The 23,149-nt window shown below is 40.6% G+C and overlaps 4 protein-coding genes across 4 annotated transcripts; 2 read left to right on the forward strand and 2 right to left on the reverse strand.

Moving 5' to 3' along the window:
• Positions 1 to 152: 152 nt before the first annotated feature.
• Positions 153 to 4,241, reverse strand: btbd17b (BTB (POZ) domain containing 17b). The gene is made up of 3 exons (XM_038701760.1): positions 3,969 to 4,241; positions 2,243 to 2,528; positions 153 to 1,879 (listed from the first exon to the last, which is right to left on the reverse strand). The coding sequence occupies exons 1-3, from the start codon at positions 4,054 to 4,056 to the stop codon at positions 805 to 807; spliced, it is 1,449 nt and encodes a 482-aa protein (XP_038557688.1). The 5' UTR covers positions 4,057 to 4,241; the 3' UTR covers positions 153 to 804.
• Positions 4,242 to 8,089: 3,848 nt separating this feature from the next.
• LOC119890473 (G-protein coupled receptor family C group 5 member C-like) lies at positions 8,090 to 13,413 on the forward strand. The gene is made up of 4 exons (XM_038701772.1): positions 8,090 to 8,789; positions 9,663 to 10,669; positions 12,381 to 12,484; positions 12,565 to 13,413. Exons 2-4 carry the CDS (start codon positions 9,691 to 9,693, stop codon positions 12,661 to 12,663), a joined length of 1,182 nt encoding a protein of 393 aa, XP_038557700.1. The 5' UTR covers positions 8,090 to 8,789; positions 9,663 to 9,690; the 3' UTR covers positions 12,664 to 13,413.
• Positions 13,414 to 16,260: 2,847 nt separating this feature from the next.
• Positions 16,261 to 19,183, reverse strand: ccdc137 (coiled-coil domain containing 137). Its single transcript, XM_038701783.1, has 6 exons — positions 19,002 to 19,183; positions 18,653 to 18,795; positions 18,341 to 18,566; positions 17,802 to 17,884; positions 17,037 to 17,116; positions 16,261 to 16,930 (listed from the first exon to the last, which is right to left on the reverse strand). Exons 1-6 carry the CDS (start codon positions 19,070 to 19,072, stop codon positions 16,730 to 16,732), a joined length of 804 nt encoding a protein of 267 aa, XP_038557711.1. The 5' UTR covers positions 19,073 to 19,183; the 3' UTR covers positions 16,261 to 16,729.
• Positions 19,184 to 20,561: 1,378 nt separating this feature from the next.
• Positions 20,562 to 22,697, forward strand: LOC119890499 (retinal cone rhodopsin-sensitive cGMP 3',5'-cyclic phosphodiesterase subunit gamma-like). Its single transcript, XM_038701802.1, has 5 exons — positions 20,562 to 20,793; positions 20,935 to 21,071; positions 22,212 to 22,373; positions 22,479 to 22,519; positions 22,621 to 22,697. The coding sequence occupies exons 2-5, from the start codon at positions 21,043 to 21,045 to the stop codon at positions 22,695 to 22,697; spliced, it is 309 nt and encodes a 102-aa protein (XP_038557730.1). The 5' UTR covers positions 20,562 to 20,793; positions 20,935 to 21,042.
• Positions 22,698 to 23,149: the final 452 nt, after the last annotated feature.

Here is a 23,149-nt window from a genome sequence, read left to right on the forward strand (position 1 = left end):
GCCTCGTGCTAAGCGTCATGGGATGTGTAGTTTGCATTTTTTTTTCTGTAAAGATTCTTTTCCAACAAAAACTGAAACGAATAAATAACACGAAACTACACTACGATCATACAGTAATTTCGCCACCACAGACATGTTTTGTTATCATCTTTTATTATTATTTCAGGATGAAAATTACACACTGGTGTAGTTTCTATAAACGCTTTATAAAAAGCGTGTCTAACAATAAATAAGAAACTAAAACAAAATACCAAAAGTCTTGCAATTCAACTACAGTATACAGAGGAACACAGACAATGGGATTGCACTTTAATTCACACATTTTGGTATGCAAACAACAAGGATACAAGTGTATGGATACCATGAGCTAAAAATCTATATTTTACTGCTGAATAGCCAAATGCATAAAATGAATAATATTTTATTTCAAAGCAAAACATATATAATAGGCTACCTATGCAAACAACTTTAACCATAGATTTAATAAAGTCAAAGAACAAACTGCTAAAACTATAAAATACCCAAACAAATACAGTACAGTGAAGTGTTTTTTCTCTTAGTATGAGTGAAATACTGAAAGACTGTTATAATCAACGCTGAGCCGTTAAATTGTCTGTCCTTTATTGTACCAAACGCCTCCTTACTAAATAGTTGGAAGACAACAAAATGCTCAAACTACTCAACAATGGAGATGTCACAGACCTGACGCATGTACATGTGCTGCGATATGAGTTTACTTTGGAATATGTGCATGTGATTGTGTGGGTGGATGACCAATGGTGAGGCCACACCTAATTCCTGTATTTACTTCCTGGCAACAAGGAGGGTATGGTAGAGAGGTTTTATTATAATGTGCAGATAGAGGGAGCTTTCAATAAGGTACTCAGATGCACGGCGCTGCAGGTCGGCATCTGTAAGGAAATCCCCGGCCTCCTCCGTGCTTTGGTGGAAGTTGTAGACGTGGCGAACCACCACCTTTCCTTGCTGTCTTGCCATCACAATCACCGTCTTCTGGAAACTCACACCGGCAAAGTCCGGGCTTGAAGTGGCCGGTGTGACAATGATGCGGGGTCGACCTCCATCTGTACGCGTAGGCTGCATGGCACCCAGCTCAGCGTAGGTCGACCTGGCAGTGAGAGGGAACCAGCGAGGGGAGAACAGGGCGTTCCAGGTCACTCTCTTACTAGAGTCGTGGCCGCTGGGCCCGAGCTGGGTCTGAAAGCTGAAACTGCGGTCATCACGGGTGGGGTTGTTGATGACCCAAGGGGAACCCCAGGAGGAGGACAGGTAGTTACGGGGAGTGAAAATACTGCAGTTGACATCAAAGTACTTGGCCAGTTGGATAGGTGAGGCAGAGTGAAATTGGAAAGCTAGATAGAGTAGATCACGGATAGACTCGTAATACTTCTGCATGAGGGGCGATTGCTTCTGAAGACGAAAGAGGTGCTGAGGGGGGATCATGCCGTATCGAACAGCCTTTAGGGCGCTTTCCACTGTGGCACTGACAGGCTGGTTCTGGTTAATCCAGGCCTCCAGGGCCTCGAAGAGCTCCAGCTCACTCTGCAGAATGAGATCAGAGCGCTGGAGCAAGGAGAGGAGCAGGTCTTCACTGATGGAGACCCATTCTCCACTCTGCAGCACAGAAGACAAGTTCCAGGACAGGTACTGCAGGCAGCTGTCCCGCAGGGCCATGTCCCCATTTTGTAGTGCATAGTTGTACCAGCCAACTACATGGCCTGTGGGCGAATCACTAGACAGATGTTGGGTCATATATTGGGTCAGACCCTGTTGCAAGCCCCACACATGGTACTTGCTGGCAAGCTTATGAAGGGAAATGGCCTGATCGAGCCGTACGGAGATGTCACCGCAGTACAGATACCTGCAAGAGAAAAAAAGGGCAGAATAGTCATCTAAAGAAATTAACATACATATTGTTGAAGCAATGTTTCAGTAAAGCTTACTACACTGTACTTTGAAGCTTGTTTTCCCTCCTAACATCTGAGTCACTGAATAAACCCACACTGTTTGATTTTTCTACTGTGAGCCTCAAACAGCAAATGTAATTTTAGAATATTTCACAAGATGGAGCATCTCACCTCTCCAAAGGAGAGAAGCAAAATGGTGAGTGAAGCTCTTTAATTTTACGCTTGTGAAAAATAGCATCTACAAATAGCTCCACAGTTTCTTGAATGACTGAACCTGATTAACTCTAAATAAAAAATTACCCCGCAGTCAGCCTCACCTGACAAACTTGTCAAAGACAGCCGCGCAGTCGGGCGTCTCCCTCAAAACCACAGCACTGTTATTGCGGCTGAGTAGCAGTTCCTCAAACACGTCGCTCTGCATTGTGAGAACAAGGCTGTGGGCCTGGATCACCTTCACCTCGTCCGTGTTGATGGTCTGCACCCGGAGAGTGACATCACTGCCGTTCCCCAAGGCCAGCAGGGTCTCCATACGGTGCACCAAACTCATGGAGTGATTCAGCACCGTGGCCCCATTGTCCAATGCTGCCTCCTGCTTCAGGGCAGCTGTGGATGACATAGTGCAACGTGGCAGCACTTCACAGAAACTCAACCATCAATATTTTAATGCCAAAGAAATTTGCCTTGGAATTGCACATGACCACAGTATCAGCTTCTGAATTCAGACAGTAGCTAACATTCTTTCTTATTTTCTACTCCTGACTGTGCTTTCCAAGAAGAAGAGAAGGAGCAGAATTCATGTGCAACAACTTAAATAATATTTGATACAGCAAGAACTGGAAACACACTCCTTAGCTCTTTCGGCTAAAACCACAACTGATTATATGTGTCAGGGGGAAAAGCAGACTTGCACACTTTCTTCTATTCTTCCAGTTTCAATTAAACAAGAAAGAGAGCAACAAGCCAGGTGGCTGACTAAGAAAACCCCCGTTACCAGATGCACACAAAAGAATCCTGAGTTTGCAGCGCCATTGCAGATGGCTGCTTCTATGGGCCCTCTTGTGCGTAAGTACAAGAGGCACATACTGGAGAATTGCACATGAAAGACTCAGCGTGACAAGCTACTGCTCTGCCACAGCCATCAGCAGCCTTGTTGGCCTATTACTGGGTGTTTAATGAGACACAGGGGGAGCACACTTGGCTCCCTGGAATGTCTCACAGTCTTCATATCGCTACCACAATCAAGCGCCCCCCACTTCAAAGTAACCTTTTTCCAATTAGCCAGCCAGCACCCTGAGCCAGCTGAGCATGGTGGCATGCGTGTTTGTGTGTAGGGGGTGTTTTGTCAAATGATTCTGGCACAGTGTAGCAAATTGAAAAATCACCTAATTCATTATAACTGAGGAAACAGTACTATTTGTTACATAATTTACTTTTTTTCTGATTCTGTAAGAAAAATAAACATCCAAGAGATTCAATTCAAAGTAGGCAAAAAAGTAAGGAATAAAGAATGTTTCAGTGTCTCTCCCATTTAAGCTGAGAAGAGCTGAAGACATTAAATAAAACATTTTATACACAGTCACTAAATATAGGATTAGATGAGTCTGCACTCAGGAGGAATTTCAGATGAAATTTAATCTGACAGCACAGGAATGTGGCCTTCAATAGCTTTGGTCAAAATCAGTCAAAGTCAGATCTTCTTTAAGGAGTAAGAAAATCTTTTCCTCGGCGCTTGTACTGTATTACTGAGCCGGCACAAAGCCAGTCAGCAAATGGACTTGCCTGTCTTTCTCTGCATCCAGCAGACAGATAGATGAGGACAGGATGAGTAGAATAGATAAATAGCCATCCCCTGCCCTGAGGCTGAGCGTGAGCCACGGATTCATGCTGTGCCCTACTACCCACCGACAGTATGGGGGAAGCTGGACTGAAATAGAACAATACAGCTTCTCTTCCAATGTAGGGTATTAAAAAAAAAAGAAGCACAAGTGATATAAGTCTTTAGAAGCAAACAATTTAAAGTACTGATGCCATTTGTCATCTTACCTCCTCTAATTGAGTGGAAGTGGATTAAGAGGAGCAGGGTGCCCACACAGACCCAGGCAGGGCTCCCTTGTTCACATGAGCGTGCCATATCTTCTCAGTTATTCCCTGCCTCTCTTCCTTTGTCCTTTCCCCCCTCTCTTCCTTACTCTGTGCCACTCTTCTCCTGACTCTTCTTCTTGCTGCTGTGCCTTTGGCCGCGTGTGTGTGCGGAAAGGTGTGTTGCCCCGTGTGTGCCGCCCGGCTCCCTGTCCCGCACTCTTTATGTAGGACGCTGGCCTTTCCCTGGCGCATCTTGCAACCCCACGGACTCCATTGATTGGTGGAATCTGGCAGGGGCGTTGCTATAGCGACAGCTTTGATTTTGAATTTCTCCCTTTTGGATGTAACATGGCATTGATCAGTAGCACCGGGCCAGCCAAGGACTCTGCTTAATGGTTTTTGGGGGGTGGGTCAGGGGGGGTTAGGCACTATTAACAATCAATATTAGCACACTTTCATGTTTTAATGGTACTCAGCATGCAACCAATCTCTGGACTGCAACATTTTTTTAGGATATCTGAGTTAAGTAGAATCAGTGGCATATAATTAGTCAATTAATTACAGGAGGTTGCCACTGAGACTATCTGCCAGTAGTAATTGTGGTTCTAAAATGTGTGACCAACTGCAGTCAATCAAATTTCATAATCCATTTTGTAAGACCGCTTTTTCATCTGAGAGCAATTATTTCTCTTATGGCAAGTTAATCTCACTAATGGGAGGATAATTTCATTTCTAATTTCATTGTTACTGGGTCTGCTCATCAATTTAGGGCAAGCTCTATTAATCAAATTTAACTGCCAATCAGGATTTTATTATATTGTCACATTACTGATTCTGAAATAAATAGATTTTTTTCTGTTAATGTCACTGTGAATGATCAAGTAGGCTACATGTCCCTGCAACTATTTTCCAGGTGCATCTGTTGCATCACAGACCATACAGAGGGCAGCGGGTTCAATTAATGTGTGTGATACAAATGCCAGCTGGATTTGGAGTTAATAGTCATGCCACATTCAGGGAACATACTAACCTCCAGGCTCTATACGACACTTCAACAAACGACTCATCAGCCACATGACATAACATGAGACAATCACACATCCTAGAATAAGATACAGGAACTGAGGTCCAAGACAACAGTGTTTCAGTGTAAAATGGCAGCAGTGACAACTGATATATAGCGCCTCTGGTCATGACCTCAGGGCTCAAAGAGATGTTTACAGTGCCATTTATATGAGCTTTTATTCAGCCCACACTGAGCACTGATCTGACAGAGTTGGGTTAGTCAATATTGAGATCCCAGTTAAAAACTCAAAAAAGATAAGCTCAGTATGAATCTCAATTTAGTTTTTTTATTTAATAGTCCAATAACAGTATTTACACTAACATGGTGCAACGTGAAAAATGTGTTTAAAATAGCTCCAAATGTACCATGCCCACTCCCGAGAGACAGTCTAGGAGAGACATCATTTCACAGGGAATTGGGTTGTGGTGAAGCCCTGAGAGCTGCCAGGCTGCAGTAAAAATGCAGGTGAAGAGAGACATCCTGCGAGACCCCAACCCGAGCCACTGCTATGAATAACCTGACAGGTTCTCAGAGGAAAGCGCTGCTGCTCAGGTGGCCTAATGAAGCCTGCTGCAACAAACTGGACTCGACAACACAGATGAGGCACAGGATCATACTGTATGTGGTAGCATCTTTTTGTTTTACTTCCTGGAGGTGGATACAAATGCACCCAAATAAGATTCATGAGCGCTATTTGATGCAATGAACGTATATGGATGCAAATAATGAAGCTAGTTTTAATGTACTGGTCTACCTTGTATTATAAAAGTGTATTGTTTATATAGTATAGCTGCGTAGTCAAACACAGTTCAGGAAACTGTTGCAATGAAAACAGAATAACCCAAAAGCCCTCTTTAGGTGTGCATTGAAAAGGACATGCCCTTCATTAAGGTCACGTTACTTTCTCCTTTGAGATCAGCAGTTATTAAGAGTCTGCTAACAGGACCACTAAGCACTGGGATGGATTGGCGAGCTGCTGGGTTTGTGAGAGCAGCCCTCGGGACGAGATCCATTGAGGGATCGATGCACCACAGGGGGCTCCATCACGCAGTATAAACAGTACGTTTAGTACAGGCTGAATGCCAGAGTAAGCTTCAGCAAGCGGTCCTGCGTGACCTTTCTCTTGCGCTGAACCCGGAGCGGATGCACAAGCTTATCAGGTCGCCAAAACATGACACAAATGGCCTTTTGATATAAACACACATTTTACACCTTGAATTCACCAAGTGTCTAGTGAATAAAAAGAGCAAATAAGGAACTAAATTAATAATCTATAAATGTGCAGAATAACTGCATTTGGTTGTCTCACACTGATATTTCCAAACATCTCAAACTGAACAAGTTAGCCAGCAAATTCAGTTTAGTATTTGTTTGATTTCTGTGTGTGTCGTTTCTTTTAGTTGTGAAAGACTTTGAGAGAAATTTTGTGACTTTTAATAATCACACAGTGAGCAGACAGATTAAAGAAATCAGTGTAAAGAAATATCTCAAAAATACTCATACTAGTATATCTAGAAGACTAAATTCTGCTCTTATACGATAGTCTAATATTCTCTGATCTTACAGCAAACTGCCATCATAATTTTCCACGGCTTCAAGCAGTTAGCTGTGCAAAAAAACAACAATTTAATGCATCTTTTTTTTAGAAAGGTTTTGATGGACTGATATCCTTTTGTTTATCACTGTATTTCTGCAAATTTCAGATGTGTATTATTTAAAAGAAAAACACTGTTCGGGAATATTTACTGAGACTATTTGAAAGCTTTAAAATCAATATTATCTGTCAATATTGCTATTTATCAAATGCTTGTTAAGTGGCATGGTCTACAACAGATCAATAACAAGATCTGTTATGCTGTGTGCTCTCATTAAATTATATAACACACAGGAGTCCATCTCTCCTGTAACAACATTTTCCACCAGGTGGCTCTGCAAACTCGATGCACAGTCTCCCCTCTGATGAGGAGAGGAAGTAGACTCAACTATGATTCCATTTCTCAGATGCCCATTGTTTATGTATAAACAAGTATTCATCTAATTATTGAGCAGTGCACTAAATAGCTTACATTAGAGTTTAATTATTCTTAAATTGAACAACTGTGTGTGGACCACTTTCCTCTTTAAAATTGAAAGTAGGTCATCTCAAAATGTAAGCTGATCCTTTAATAAGAAATTATATTTAAAGACTAATTACAAAACTAGTGGTGTAATGTAATGTAATGTACATTTACTCAAGTACTATTTAACTATATTAGAGGCACTTGTACTTTATTTGAGTATTTTCATTAAAGGCAACTTTATTCTTCCTCTCTTCAACATCTCAGAGGTAAATATTGTACTTTTCATATTTGTTTGTATATAAATGTAGCCTAGTTAAAATGAGTACAACCTTAAACAATTTACAGCAGTAAAATGCAACATATCAATGCAGCAGTAATATCAATCCAAAAACATCATAGGGTAACATGGGGTAAGACATTATTTTTTATTTGTGTTCATTTTTATATATGTAGCCTATGTATATTTACATTAAGGAGAGCCTTAAGATAAGTTATGCAACTATTTAGAGTTTCCTGTGGGGTAAGACCCACACACACCTTGCACCTTTATGGTTGATCATTTGTAAGTTCGCTGTTATTTATACACTATTTAAAGGTCTGACAAATAAATTATAGGAAACTAATAACATAAAGCAAGGTCAGTTTATTACTAAACATAGGTCGTTAATCCCCTTGCTAACCAGCTATTTGTAGTTTATATTATCTGTAATTTGCACCTATTGGAGTGATTTCACATCTTACTCCCTAAAAAAATACATTTGATTAAATACAAATTAATTTGTCAACTGTAGCTATTTATTTTACTTTATGTTATGTTACCTTAATCATGTCCATCTCCAAGATCCAAAAAAAGCGTCTTACCTCAAGGACACAACCTTGATTTTTGATATATTAAGGACATCCAGCTGTCAATATTTAGATACTTTTTATTAAGTAGCCTACGGTTTTGAATGCAGGGCACTTTCTTGCTACTTTTAAAGGATGTGAATATTTTATCCACCCCTGCGCAAAACTACATCATCTAATCACTAAACATGTGAAAGCCATTCATCATCAATCAAAAGTGTGTTTGAAATCAAAGCCTCTGCATGGTCAAACAGGTCACAGCTCAGACCATGTTGCATAGCCGGTAGGCCTATATACAGGCGTAAACATCCCACTTGAGAGGTGAGTGGCCCCTTTGTTTGGGTGTAAGCCGCACGAAATAAATAAGGCTGCATGCTAATCTCGCTGAATATGCAAAGCTGCAAACACCACAGGGGGTGGACGGAGAGACCGTGGTTTGAGCTGAGTTGTCTGCGAAAGTAGGCTGTTACATTCGCAGAATAATAATAATCGCAGGACAACTTGAAGCAACTGCCGGTGAGTCCATTATAACATGGTTAGAGAGCGGAGAGGGAGTGGGCAAATGGAGGACTCTCCGTGATCCCGCCCGGTTAAACGCATGGATCCATCACGTAGCCTAAATATTTGAACGCAAAGAAATCGGTCGAATTATCTGTCAGGAGCCTCATAGGTATCGGCTTTAAGAGACAACAATAAAGGTTCGGGCAAGGCAACGTTTCTGTTTTTCTGAGGTGGGTTATCCTTACCGGAGTAAATCTACCTGAGTCACCTGTTGGAGCAGTGGCCACAACTGCTCAGTCCACTATCCAGGTAGGAAGTTCCTGATGGAAACAATCTACAGCCTCGTAATATTAGACTCTAAAACTCCTATAATTTAATTAATTGTTTTGCAGTAGACTTTATGGTGTGCTTATGTATAACCTGGGACCTTTTAACATGTCATTCTAAAATTTGATTTTCATTCCCCAAAATGTTAACCTTCATTAGCTTTTTTTTTTTTTTTAATGGCTGGTTTTAGCTTTGACACTCCAATTTTTATGTGGTTTATTTATCTGAGCAATGTATTTATTTTCTCAACCAATACAGGGCCATTGAATAGATTAAGATTGAATTAGATTGTAGATTTGGGGATTTTGCAAGAGGAACAAGTTGTTAAATGGACACTGGGGGATGAGTGGAATTAAAGCTGAATACAGAACAATCTTATGTTTAAGTCAAATTGTACTGGACAACAAAATAAGATACGGGTGAGGCATAGCTACTTATTTAGTTTCCTGTTAAAAGGTAAAATGATGACACTGCAGATTAGACAGAGTAGCCAGGTTACTAAACTGCTATTACAGCAAATTGCTGTAGATTGGACTTTTCATCCAGACTGTCTGGAATGAATGTATTTCAGTGGGTAGCTGCGTTGTACTAAAATTGTGTGGATAAAGAGTGCGGGACAGGGAGACTCCACGCTGAGATCAGCTACTCCACTGGGTTGGTGCAGTATGTGGATGGGACAGTTCATTTACAGTGCTGTGACACCATGTGTCTACGGATAGGCTGCATCTTTTTTAAGATACTTGTAAAGTCTGTAGTTTGTTTGTCATTGCATTCCTGTTTTAATAATCACAGATGCTAATGAGAGTTTGTAATCTAGGGATTTGCCTCCATGTAACCAGGGTATCTCTGTTGCAGCATTTTTTTTCAACCTTGCAGTGAAACCATGGGATCGACCAGTGCTCCAAACGGATGTGGTTCCAGTATCAGCACCATATACTATAACCTGTGTGACCTGACCACAGTGTGGGGGGTCGTGGTGGAGGCTGTTGCTGCTGCTGGTGTGGTGACTTCCTTCATTCTCTTCATCATCCTCATGTCCTCCTTACCGTTTGTGACAGACAAGAAAAGAAAGGGTATGGTGGCCCTGCAGGCCGGGATTCTAGTCTTCACTCTGGGACTTTTTGGACTCACTTTTGCCTTCATCGTGGGTCGGTACTCCACCAGCTGTGCTGCACGGAGGTTCCTCTTTGGAGTACTGTTCTCAGGCTGTCTAGCCTGTCTGGCGATGCATGGTTTGTGGCTCGCCCTGCTTCAGCGGCGAGGCCGGGGGCCCAGGAGCTGGATGTTATGCCTGGGAGCCCTGGGGCTGTGGCTGGTCGAGGTGATCATCAACACTGAGTGGCTCATCATCACTGTGGTCAGTAGCCCACCCGCGGGTGTAATTGTCCCTGACCTGTCCTGCAGCATTGCTAACCAGGACTTTGTAATGGCTCTGATCTATGTGATGGTCTTGCTGCTAGCTGTGGTGGTGATGCCTGTGCCCTCACTGACACACAAGCACAAGCAGTGGCGCCGGGATGGAGCTTTCATCCTGGTCACGGGGCTCTTCACCATGGCTATCTGGGTAGCTTGGATTGTCATGTACATCCATGGGAACAGAGTGGCCGGGGATCCCAGCTGGGACGATCCTACTCTGGCTGTAGCGGTGGTGTCAAATGCCTGGGTGTTCCTCTTCTTTTACACCATCCCAGAAATCAGCTTACTGACCCAGGAGGACCCAGACCAGGAGCAGCCACTCGATGGAGATCATGTATATCCTGCCAGGAGCCTGGTTTATGACAACATCCTGAAGGAGCAGGAGCGGTTCCAACAGAACGTGTACATGGAGAATAAAGCCTTCTCTATGGACGAGCCTCCAACAGGTACAGCTTGACACATAATGGTTTAACATTAATCTTGTGGCGCCCCAACTGATAATGTCTCAAATTTATTTATTTACTTAAAGATTTATTCGTGCACACATGCTTTCTGAAGACGCACTTTTTCAGTGTGCAAACTGGCAACAGCGTGTCACAAAAAGCACAGGTGAGCCACTTTATATAATGGCACACAGTAATGTAGCAAATGAAAGCGCAATAGGATAGCTTTGTGAAATAATTGTCAGATTACTATTTCAGTGTTTGACAAAACAGCAAAAAGTAGCAACAATTTCGATATTTTTCCAAGCACAGTATATTCTATTCAGGAAATACACAAATAACAACTTGCAGGCAGGTCAAAAGGTTAACAGTAATGATTTGTCAGTATAATTATTGCTCACATCCCCTCACATACATAAAGAGTGGGGGCAGTGGCCTATTTGTTTTTTTTTTAACTGGGGATTATTTTGAAGTCTGCATTATAGCCTTTCTTGGTCACTTTTAGCTTCAGTTATGATTATTCCAGGTGCACTGACAAAAAGTCCCCAAGAAATCCGCTATGTTTCATGTTTGGCCAAAATCATGTCAGCCATGCAACATTGATCAACAGAAAAAAAACAATGATGCCACTGATGTGAAAAACAAATGTTTTTTTGTTTGGACTTCCTCCTATTCAAAACTGCTCAATCTCTGTGAAGCTGAGCGGGGGAACTGTGATTGAACATAAGTTTAAACAGCATCCACTGTTAAGCATCTAAGGAGAGTGAGAGGGAATACTTTTTGCTCTGTGTACTACTACTACCTGCTCAATGTGTTGGCGCCTGCCATGCAAAAATGTTCTGCAGGATGCCCATTCCCCTCTGGAAACAATTAAGCACACAAGATAAGCTGTACTGTGACACACACATTCTCTTTCATGCTTACCTGCCTGAGACATTAAGCCCGCCTACAATGAATTGCCTTTTGGTCCACAAGTATTAATGTCTGGCTGCACCCATAGGAATCTACTTATAGGATTAAGTTAGATGTGTGCCATTCAGGGGTCATACCTTTTATTTTTTTAGGTCACAAATCTGATCTACTTACTGAAGGTTGTGTCCTTGGCCAATATTATGAGGCAGTTACAGCAGGCACTTACTTGGAAACAACACATCACAGTTACACATATTTTAAATAATGTAATTTATTTACTTGTAAACAGCATTCGTAGAGTTGTGTCTGACATCAGCCAACTAATAGTACTATCATCAGTGGATGCTGGACAACGCTTAGGCGAGTATCTGGTTTATACACTATGTTTGCAGTGCGTGACCCTGGTGACAAACAGAAACTAATTGGGAAGAGAAAAACAGTGAAATGTTTGGTTGTCATGTTGGTAAAAAATATATATGGACAATGCAGTGCCCGAGTATGACACTGACACATATTTAAAATAGGATGTACTGCAGTGTGCTTTTAAAGTCCAACTCATGCGAAGGTTTCTCATTTATCCTGACAGATGCAGCAAATATTGATTCACTTAACTGTTCAGTTTGAGTAAATGTCTGTTGCTACAGAGACTGCTGTCCACTTGTCCTCTTTAAACAATGGCAGATGTCTTAAAGGTGCTTCCTTTCTGTTTTTTTATAGCTGTTTTAAGGTTGAACTTGTGTGAAGTCTAATACTAAAACAAAAAAAGTGATGGACCTGGACCTCTGCCTTTCTTTTTTTCCAGTACCCAAAAAGCCAGTGTCTCCATACGGTGCTTATAATGGTCAGCTACGAAGTTGTGTGTACCAGCCCACCGAATTAGCCCTGATTGCCAAGGGTATGACTAAGGTGAGTGTCTACACAATATCTGACACAAAAAAACCTTCTCTCCTGTCACATCTTAATCAGTCCTCTGATTGTTTCTACAGATGGATCAAGATGCGATGATCCCTCGAGCCACACCCCCATCTTTGAATCCAGGAAGTTGCAGCTCCCTGCCTCGTTCGGTGGAGTCTTTTCCTTCTTAAGGACTGTCACGCGCAGGCACCACGAGGCGAGTGTCGCCTACACCTTCCTCGGGAAGATGCTTTAACTAATAACACACTGTGGTAATTCCTAGCTCCTCTCTCACACACACACACATATTCATTTTGTCTTATATTTTATTTCCTCTGATGTTTGTATACTGCTTGTATGTTCTGTATGCACAGGGGCTGAGTGTGATATATCAAAAGTTATAAAACCGCTAACAATATTGGAGATAGACAGCTTATAAAAGGCCAGTGCTTTTCATATGGAAAGGTTGTGCCTCGGCTCCTCCATTTATGGCAACTAGTGCTGTAAACCTTTTATGGTCAACTATAAACCAGCTTTGCTCACTGGTAGCTTGTACTCACTGGACTCCCGAAAAAGTCAGTCAATCTCTCTCTCAATCTCTATGTCTATCTCTCTCTATATAGATATTTACTTTACCTTCTTGCTAAGAGAAAGACCAAATACTGTTCTGCCTCTAGTTTTTATATTTCTAAGGATTAGGTACAGAGAGTTTAAAGCAAAGACAAGGTCTGTAATTGAACTGTTACATCTTAGTTTTTATTCACAATAATCAAAGTTGCGTTCTCACCAGTATCATTTCTTGTCATGCGTCTGGTGACTGTTAATCTGTTGGCTGTTGTAAAACATACTTAATCATGTTGTGGTTCAGACCCCTGAAAGTATAACAAATGTCATTTTAAGGTGTAAATTCTAACTTATTAAACTTGTAAAGGTTACTTACATCCTGTGTGGCTGTTGGATTTTTGGACTATAACAGCTCAACACTTCACAAGACATATATGGGATACCAAAGAGGAAGTGTCACAAGGATTACCATTTACACTTCGCATTTACATAATGTTGGCAAGATAAGATTTTACAACAGACTCTCAGACTGTGGTATATGAGCTCACACTGCTAAACAAGGCTGTAACATATTTTACACGGCACTGAGTGTGAAACTGTGGAAGTGTTATACCCAAATGGTAAAATCTGACAAATAAATCCATGTAAAACTCTTTTCTAGTTTGGATTTAGCACTGTGACATTCTTATAGCCACTGAGTGGATGCACTTACATTTTGAGTTTGGGGCATTACAATGAGATTTGATGGAGTATCTGAGAAGAACTGCATTGTCTGGCAGCGGCAGCAGCAAAACGCTGCCAGGAGCCTTCTCTGCATATGTGTTTGTTACATAGGAAGCTGAGTGGGATGCAAATAATCACACTGAGACCATCACACAGTGACAGAAAATTATTTAATTATTGAAACAGTTTTAAAATGCTACTCAGGGTATATGTTTTGAAATAAACAAACATTCTGTATATTCAAAATTATTGTGAAGGGACAAATTATCTTTAGGCAAATTAGCATGGACAACTGCCTTGACTTACGATGATTCTCCCTTTTCTCTACAGGAAGAGCAACGATTATTAACATAATTTGTCATACACAGACATGCTCACACACGTACACACTTTAGAGTGATGGTGGCTGCCTAGCAGCAGGCCGAGTAGGCTCTCTCCCAATTACTCCCACCACCCTGTACTGTCAGCAGCCATGAGTACTTACTCAGCAGGAAATTGCTCACAAACTGGAAATCAGACAGATCTGAAATGTACAACAGAACACGTGTGCAAATGTGGAGATTCTGCAATGCCCCGTGTCTGCACCCTTTGATCCTCTGCAGACAGACAGACAGACGGATGCAAAGAGCTGCAAAGAAACATGCAGATAGGCAGCACAGTCTTTACAACCAGATGGTAAACGCACAAATTTACAAATTGAAACAAAAAGAGTATTCAGGCATTTGTTTTTGTTACATTCCCAACATTTGCCCGTTTACTGGCAGGTTAGCTCTAGATTTACGGGCAACACTACAGGCTGTCCCAAAGGAGCCATAGCTGGATTTTACCCACACATCTCATTAAGGGGTAACTGGTAAAGTATCACTCTGCAGAAGAGTCCACAATATAAACACATGAAACCTTGCCACTGCCTTTATTTAAAGTGTGTTAGACATTAACTCCTGATCAGTGACTTGAGCTGAAACCAAAAGCAGCATCTTTCTCTGACAGGCAGCAACTGTAAATCCCTTGATAATACGAATAGCTGTCTCGTGCACATGGGCACGGGTGGTTACATGACTAATGGAGGTTGAGCTCAGCTCAAGGGAGTCAGCACTACCAATCACAAGCAGCTGTCCCCACTTGATGCATATCCATGTCTCTGTGACAACCCTCAGTGGACAAACACAGATACAAAACAACTTCTGTGAACCTACAGACCAGACAACAGGGATTCAGTATTAAATGGGTAATGCCATCTGGTGATATTATTCAGGAGATCACTCTTGCAAAAAAAATTATCAATTTAATATTTGCTTTTAGATCTAAGGTGCTTTGAAAGAGGAAGCTGTCAAACAAAACATGCCTGAATTTGTACAGTTTGTCCCAGAGGCCAATATTTAAACAAAGGCCTTGTTCATGAGGGTAAACCTTTCCAGGATTACAAAAGAAATAAATAGCTGTGCCAGGTTCTTATAAGAGCTCTGCATTTAAAAAGGCTAATGTGATTTATTTATACCAGGATTCAGGCTCTGAGAGGTACAAAGGAAAAGTATGAACAGCTTTTTTATTTTTTTTATATTATGAGTTCACTCTTAACTTTGGCAAATGTACCTGAGAAAAACATGACCACTTTTTTTTTTTTTTTCCCAACCTGATGATCTCACTGAGATTTAAAACCTCTTTTTCAAGAGAGACCTGGCCAATGTGGTCATTTCATACTGTTGAACGCTGGCGGTAAGATTGTTTTCAAAGTCAGGAATGAACATTGAAGATCATCTTTAAAGCCAAAATAGACATGAAGACCTGAAAGCCATGTAACTTTGAAGATGTACAATTCTATGACAACTGGGCAAACGTTGTCTGCTGATGAAGCTCATGTGATATGATCAAACGCTCATAATTGTTTCATTCCTTACAATTCTTTTACACATTCTGCTCATTTCCACTCCTTGAATTCAGTCTGAAATGTGGTAAAAGACGACAACCATAATCTCACAGATATATTAGGGCAAGGTGTGCCACCACGAAAAAGTCCAAAATCATTCAGTCTACATGTTAGCTCTCCCTGCAAACAACATGAACACAGCTTTCTACAGGGGGACTGCCATCTAGTGGAACCGCAGCACATAATCAGAGGTTTGTATCCAACACCCTCCCTACATTTACTCATTTTATCCAAAGCGACTTAAGTGTTTTGCTCAGGGACACATTGGTGAGCGTGTCGCCGTGGGAATTAAACCTGGGGCTGTCACACTAAAGGCATGTCTCTTTTCACACACCCTTCAGGCCTCCCTTCAAAGCCACACATTTTCATGCGCAGTGAGTTCACAGGCATAGTGCGTGCAGATAGGCAGGCCAGTCAGTCAAATTAAATGATTGGCCATGCTTTTTATAGTCCTGATAAAGCCACAGATACCTTTTTTTTTTTTCCATTTCCTTGTCAGAGCATTTGATTTATTGATTACTGTCAGTATGTAAAAGAGAATTTCAACAAATATACCAAAAATGCTTCTGAAATAAATTGCCTACTCCAGCTTTAATGATTTTATTGTCTACCATATCATATCACAAATGATATCAGTATCTAAAAGATACAAAAAGTGTAAATACAATGATCACTTACCAGTGAACATCTAACAGTTATAAGGGAGAGAAAAACAAAAGTCACCTGTCTGAATGTATTTACATTGTTTGTAATACATCTAAACAGGCATTAACAATATGAATGTCCTGTTCTTTTTTTGAGCAAAACATGATACTGAGTGACAGGTGGATGTTGATTAATACTTACCTCATACTGTGGCCTGTGGATGCAAATGTTTGCTCCTTTCCCTGACAGTTATCTACAGTATGATGAGCTCCCCCGCTGGCAAATCAGTTCCAGAGTTACATAATACAGTCTGCTGAGGGTTAGCTTACGATCTGTGTCCATTTCTGGACTTCACTGTGGACTGAAGCCTGGTACTTATAATTCTTTGACATGAAACATCACTGAAGGTTCTTGAGTTTTTCCAGACTGGCAGTCCTGGCCTCATGCTGCAGCTGTTTCTGTTTCTTAAGATGGCGGTAGGCCTCCACTGCTCGCTCCCTCTCCTCCTCCATGATTCTCTTTCTGGCCATGGAGGGCTTGGTTGTGGAGGCCACGTTGTGGCCCAGGAGAGAGTTGAGAAGCAGGTCTCTTGATGCCTTCTGGATGGTGGAGGGAGAAAAGAAAAAAACAAAAAAAACACAGTTAACCTCCTCCTCAACCATTAAGCTCACCAACATCACATGTGATAACTGCATGGCAGGTTACCTGAGATTTGACCGGAGCTTTCTTGGGTTTGGCGCTCAGGGACGGCGGGGCCATTGAAACTTCACCAAAGGGAACATTGTCTACAAAACAAAACCTCATCACATCAGTTTACAGGCACGTTTCATACCCTTGAATTGATTCAAGCAGCATTATTGGGTTGGCTGTTTTAGGAGGCACCTATATCACCTCATTAGGATGTGAAGCAAATGTGTTAGCAAACAGTTGCCTTTCTACAAATACAGCAGACACAAAGCAACATTAGCATTCATCAGGAGTAGTGTTTGTGTCCTGTATTCACTCCCCTTTTATAGTATGATATCTCAGCTTTAAATAAACATGTCCCAGAAATAATCAGCTAGTTACTTAGTTTGATTTTAGAGGATATACACTAAAAAGGAACACATTAAGCTACATTAAGGGAAAAGGAGCTGCTGTAGCATTTTGTCACCTAAAACCAAAAGCAAGAATAACAGGTCCTTTTCAGCAAAGTGTACGATCTCTTGTACACTTTGCTGGAAAATCCATGACAGAAGAACTTGAGTAAATTAAATTAAAGAATATTTACACTCACTTCTAAATAGTTATGGAATATATCCTACTTGTACCTGCTGTAATCACGTAAAGGCTTTGGAACTACATTTCTGATAAACTTGAATAATACAAAATAATTGTGAATAGTGAAACTACAGAGATGGAACCTACCCCCCGATGATCTTAAACACTCCTGAAATGTGAAAAGTGTTTGAGAAAAGATGCTTTCATTACCTATAAACATCTCTTTTTCCATCTTGGCCTCTTGTCTGTCCAACTTTTTCTGCTGCAGCCTCTGCAGTCTGACTTTATCGTACCTGCAGCAAGACAGCAAAGATCAAATAAATCAGACATGTATCACCCAGGAAAGACAATCAGTTTAACATTTCTGTATTAATGTGGTCTATTTAAATTATAAGTTACAAATATTTAAATCCATGTTGGGTTTTACTATTCTACATGTAAGCAGTTTTGTATTATGGTTTCACTTACCTGTTGTTGCCTTCCTGCAACCTTTTGTTACATTTAAGCTTAGACTGTAACCAAAAATGATAAATTGCTACAGCACATTAAAACCTCAACAGATGACATTTGTCTTGTCCCTGTATGGCATTTTTGTTGCACATCAAACATTAGCCAAAAAGCAACAAAGATGATATTTTAAGACATGTCATAGTACCCTGACCGACTCAGTTGTCCCCACCCTTCATTGACGTCTCATATCAGCAGACACACAGATCAGTTAAGGTGATTGCCAGTGACAGTGTACTCACTCCTTCTTCTTCTCAGACTTGCCCTTGTCTGCGGGCCTCTCTTGTTCGTCTGCATCCAGCTCAGGCTTTCTCTCTACTTGGTTCTTGGTGAGGAAGAGGACGTGTTTGGTCTCATTCTCCATGCGTCGCACGTATGCTTTCTCACTCTCCTCCTTTCCCCTCCTGAAATGTGGGACAGCTATGTCTCCACCCTGGGAATCCCACGGTTTACCTTTAGGGACGATGGCTAAAGAGACACAAACAAATACATGACTGTTAAAGAAAGTATCAGTATGTATTTCAACAGAAATATAAAGAAGGTTTCCCACTCACACTCTTTTATCTTTTTGGCCTTCAAGGGTCCCGTTTTCATTCTCTCCTTGCTTTTCATTATCTCTCGGAGCCTGAAGGGGATATCTTGAAGGTGATCTGGTTTGGTTTTCTTGGGTTTCCCATCTCGTTTGAGCTTCTTATCCCTGTTTAGACACATTACAGTCCACACAGCATGTAGGAGGAATTCACTTTTGAAAGACGTGTATAATGCAGGTACGTGTCCTCACTTTCATACAAGGATGATTTTAACAACTTGAATGTTATTATGATAACTTAGCTTACGCCTAATGTAGAGAGCTAATAGCTGCTGGAGCTAGCTAGCAGTTTTCTGTCAGATTCATTACGTTACCTTGGACGTTGTCCAGCCTCATCAGCTTGTTGTCCTGGCTGTTTAGTTTTGTTCTTCTTATTCTTCCCCATGTTACTGTAGGTTATTTCAATGCACTACAGAGTATCTTAACAAAACAAAAACACATGTGGGGCAGCGTGTAAGTTAACCTTTAACCTACGAACCTGAAGCGACAGCGCGGGCGGAAGTGAAGACCTCTCCCTCTGTGGCTTTTTCAGGTGCCGTTGACGTTTCCACTCCTCGTGGGACACCGAGACGTTTTGTAGAGGAGACACCACTTCTCCTCGAGCTCACAGAGAAAAGAGAGGAAGAGGAAATTTATCAAATTATTAATAACAATTATCCAGTTCACCTTAAGAAATTCAGAGTTTTTAAATACACCACTAAGAGCCAACATGTGGAGAGTCTTGGTCCTTGCTACTACTGATTTACCTGATTTGGCAAAACTGGAATTTTATGTGGGACATCTAAAAACAAAACGTACAAACACATTTCACTACCAGATAAAACAGAAATCTGTTTGATGGAAACATTTTAGCCCAGAGTGATACACCGATATGACTGACGATCTTTGCTTCTTTCTGACACCACTAGATGGCATCGTTAGTTCAGTTTGTTTGTACAATCCTACAGAATTGTTAAGTACAGATACATTTGACCATCCAGACTGTTGTAAGATTGATTTTGACTCTCAGAAGCAGACATAACTTAAATTATGGCTGCTTAAGATGGTCACACATTGGAGTTTCACATAGGCTACAAATAAATACAATTTAATAAACTATTTACCACAATCAGCTACACAAACAAAAAAAATGAAATTGTATAGTAAATTTACTATGTTAATAAAGCCAGATGTAAACAACATGTGTTATTGTTAGTCTACTATTGAATTGCTCCTCGTATCTATTAAGATTAATGTAGTGGGGTAGGAAGTATAATATTTTATCCAAAATGGTGTGGTGAGTGTAATGTAGCATAAAATGGACACTGATTTAAAATATAAGTAGGCCTACCTCAAAATTGTACCTAAGCACTGTAGGTTACTTGAGTAAAGTAGTACTGTTGTTACTATTATTTTGACAAGTCATAGATTAAATGATTAATCAAAAAGAAAGCCTACCGATTAGCCAACAACGAACACCATCATTAGTTGTAGCTCATTCGGCATTTTATCCCAGAGTATGTATCAGACATGTGACATACAGTGTACCATATATGTTTCCAGCAGCATAAGCACTCCAGAGCCTGCAGGATTTTCAGTGTGCGTGGACTGGATCATTACTCAGAGAATAAAAACGTTCTCATAAAAAGGTCACCAATATCTCATAAAAGTATATTGGTATTCAATGCATCCTCTGATGCTGACACATGTGTGTGTGATTGTGTGCAGATAATTAGTGTGAGTTTGTGAGTCTATAAGAGAGACAGTAAGAGTAAATAAGCCACAGGAAGTGAAAGTCTATGTCCATGCACGTGTCCTGTCCTGCATGTGCATGAATGGTATAGATTACAGGGAGAAGCTGTAGTAAACCATCAGATGAATGGATCAGGCTTGTGTTTATGTGTGTGGGAGGTGTGTGTAGGGGGGGGGGATTACCAGTGGGGCCTAATACAACTCAATCTGAGAGATTGCTGATTAAAGGGCTAGTATGTTCTCGTCTGCAGGTGGTGGTACCACACTGCATATTGTTGCACATACAAAGATTGCTGAACTATGCAGATGACTCCTGGTGGACACCCAGGCACACTTCTTCATTGTGATTCTAAAAACATTTGCCTGCACTGTCAGGTCAGTCTGATGTCCCCAAAACTGCCTGCCTGTCAATCTCTAATGAATGAACTGGTCCATATGCAATGTGAAAAACCTCTGTGTGTGTGTGTGTGTGTGTGTGTGTGTGTGTGTGTGTGTGTGTGTGTGTGTGTATACAAGGATCCTGCAGTTCATTGGCTGCTAGTGTCATAATCTTCTCAGGGGTCTGAGGTGTATAAGAGCGCTTCACTAAACACATCATGCAACAGCAGCCCTGATCTGTATAACATGACCAACAAAGATACACAACACAAGTGGTGAGTATGAGCAACCACTTAGACGATGTTTTGGAGTTTCAGTTTATGTGCTTTACGAGAAACATGCTTTTTTTTTTTTTCAGTATTTTGTTGGTATTTATTTAAGTTTAATGGATCGCAATATTTAATTTAAAGGTCAATTTTGGGGGCAAATTGGGAAACCTGTATGTGTCCAAGAAGACACATATACTCAGTGGTCACGTTATTAGGTTTATAAGAACAACTGTGCTGCCGTAAAATCTATTTTTTATGATGCTATACTGTTCAGTTTTATTTTGATGTGTCAATGAAATATGTTTTAGCATTAAGGTCATATTTAGTGGTGGCGCTGTAGTAGACTGCACTGTATTCAAGGATGTTTCTAAAATTCTGCGCCCCTCATGTATGTAAATAGCAAGTAGTGTAAGAGAACAGTTTGAAACACCTCTCAGTACAAACCAATTCAACACCACTTTTATCTATGACCTCAATAATGAACACATTTATGATAATATCAAGAACATTATGTGTAAAAGTCAAATTTATGGAGCTGTTGTATTGATTGCAGTAGATTGTATATGTAGATTGTAACAGTGAGTTCTTCTTAGCAATATTTAGAATAAACATAACAAAATGTATTGTTTACTTGGAGTGAAATTATGGACACAGATGTATTTACTCAAATCTATCTGCTTTGAATTTATTTAATAGTTACTGTATATATATCGTCACCTGGGTTTTTACCACTTTTGTAAAAAAGTTTCCTTTCAAAACTCCCTTTAATCTGATTGAGTAATCAATGAGCTATATTCAGGTTAGGATCACAAATTCAACATGTCCACAGTAATCTGATTATGAAGGTGCTGTGAAGCTCAAAGGCATAATGAAGGGTTAATTAATGTGAGCGTGGGAGCGTAGGAGCCTTTATTATCTGCCACATGTTTGTATTTCTTCAGATATTAAGTTATTTAGACACATTTGTAATCACAGAAGGACAATTACTTTCATGAGTTTGTTTAGTGTAGTAGCAAAATACAGAGTAGTGGAAACGGATACATGTCCTGATTGCAACGTATTTAGATCTGGGCACATTAAACAACATTTCTTAATATTTATTTGTATTACATCCCTTTTTATGACACACTGACTGTCCCATTACAGTTCAAACAACAGAAATATGAATGTGGATGTGGCCAAACCTGAAGCGAAGACTCGAAACAAAGCTCCTCTCAGAGCCACCGGCCCTGGATCTGGCCCGCCCAAGTTCAAACAGAGGAACGGCCGCCAATTCAAGAGCAAACCACCAAAGAGGGGCGTCATTGGGTAAGCCTTGCTCTTTCTTGAGTAAATTTTCCCGAGTGTCTTCTTGAAAGTTTGTCTTTTAAAAATGTCCCCACAATAAAGCTTGTGATTTCCTTTCTTCCTCAGCTTTGGAGAGGAGATCCCAGGAATGGAAGGGCTTGGCATTGGTAGGCAGAAGTACTACCATTTAGGCACAACAAACAACTACACACAAACCATACAACTGTAATTTATTTTTGTTACTCACTATTTGTTCTTTCTTTTTCAGACATCACAATAATCTGCCCATGGGAAGCATATAGCCATCTAGAGCTACATGAACTCGCTCAGTATGGCATCATCTGAGGCTCTTTGCTAAGAACTTATTTTTATATTTAAGAAAGGGAAATGGATCATCAATATTTTTTATAATAGTTAACCAGAAACTAAAGAACTAACATGTAAAAAAAATCTGCATAATATGGATTCTGTTCTTTAAGTTGTTTTATACATTAAATCTTTCTTCTACATTACATTAAATATTTCAAATTTTCGTAAGACTCTCAAGCTGCCATTTTAATTGCCACCACCCACTGATGCTGAATGTGTCACTGCCTGAGGTTGCAGTGGAAGCTGTAAGTGGATGCTTGGTTACTGACTTCAAAGATGGAGTTTCTGCACAATTGACAGCATCATGTTTAATAAAATTCAGAATCAAGCTTGTAATTTTTTTTCAACAATTTTGACTTGAATTTCAAACATTTCTTGCTTTTGCCAAACTTTGTGTTATTAAACTGTGATACTGTGTTTGAAACATT

The sequence above is a fragment of the Micropterus salmoides genome, unplaced genomic scaffold (genome assembly GCF_014851395.1).
Source record: "Micropterus salmoides isolate LMB-PRFRI ecotype aquatic unplaced genomic scaffold, ASM1485139v1 Ms_hic_scaffold_10, whole genome shotgun sequence".
NCBI lineage: Eukaryota > Metazoa > Chordata > Actinopteri > Centrarchiformes > Centrarchidae > Micropterus > Micropterus salmoides.

Excerpts from the sequence above, each read along its gene's own strand:
- LOC119890499 (XM_038701802.1), top strand. The coding sequence starts at position 21,043 with ATGACCAACAAAGATACACAACACAAGTG. Across the intron at positions 22,374-22,478 it reads CCAAAGAGGGGCGTCATTGG|CTTTGGAGAGGAGATCCCAG; the intron begins GTAAGCCTTGCT and ends TTTCTTCCTCAG. Across the intron at positions 22,520-22,620 it reads AATGGAAGGGCTTGGCATTG|ACATCACAATAATCTGCCCA; the intron begins GTAGGCAGAAGT and ends TTTCTTTTTCAG.
- btbd17b (XM_038701760.1), bottom strand. The coding sequence starts at position 4,056 with ATGGCACGCTCATGTGAACAAGGGAGCCCTGCCTGGGTCTGTGTGGGC. Across the intron at positions 2,529-3,968 it reads CTTCCACTCAATTAGAGGAG|CTGCCCTGAAGCAGGAGGCA; the intron begins GTAAGATGACAA and ends TGTCATCCACAG. Across the intron at positions 1,880-2,242 it reads GTCTTTGACAAGTTTGTCAG|GTATCTGTACTGCGGTGACA; the intron begins GTGAGGCTGACT and ends TTTCTCTTGCAG.
- ccdc137 (XM_038701783.1), bottom strand. The coding sequence starts at position 19,072 with ATGGGGAAGAATAAGAAGAACAAAACTAAACAGCCAGGACAACAAGCT. Across the intron at positions 18,567-18,652 it reads GGCCAAAAAGATAAAAGAGT|CCATCGTCCCTAAAGGTAAA; the intron begins GTGAGTGGGAAA and ends GTGTCTCTTTAG. Across the intron at positions 16,931-17,036 it reads AAGCTCCGGTCAAATCTCAG|AAGGCATCAAGAGACCTGCT; the intron begins GTAACCTGCCAT and ends TCCACCATCCAG.
- LOC119890473 (XM_038701772.1), top strand. The coding sequence starts at position 9,691 with ATGGGATCGACCAGTGCTCCAAACGGATGTGGTTCCAGTATCAGCACC. Across the intron at positions 10,670-12,380 it reads TATGGACGAGCCTCCAACAG|TACCCAAAAAGCCAGTGTCT; the intron begins GTACAGCTTGAC and ends CTTTTTTTCCAG. Across the intron at positions 12,485-12,564 it reads TTGCCAAGGGTATGACTAAG|ATGGATCAAGATGCGATGAT; the intron begins GTGAGTGTCTAC and ends TTGTTTCTACAG.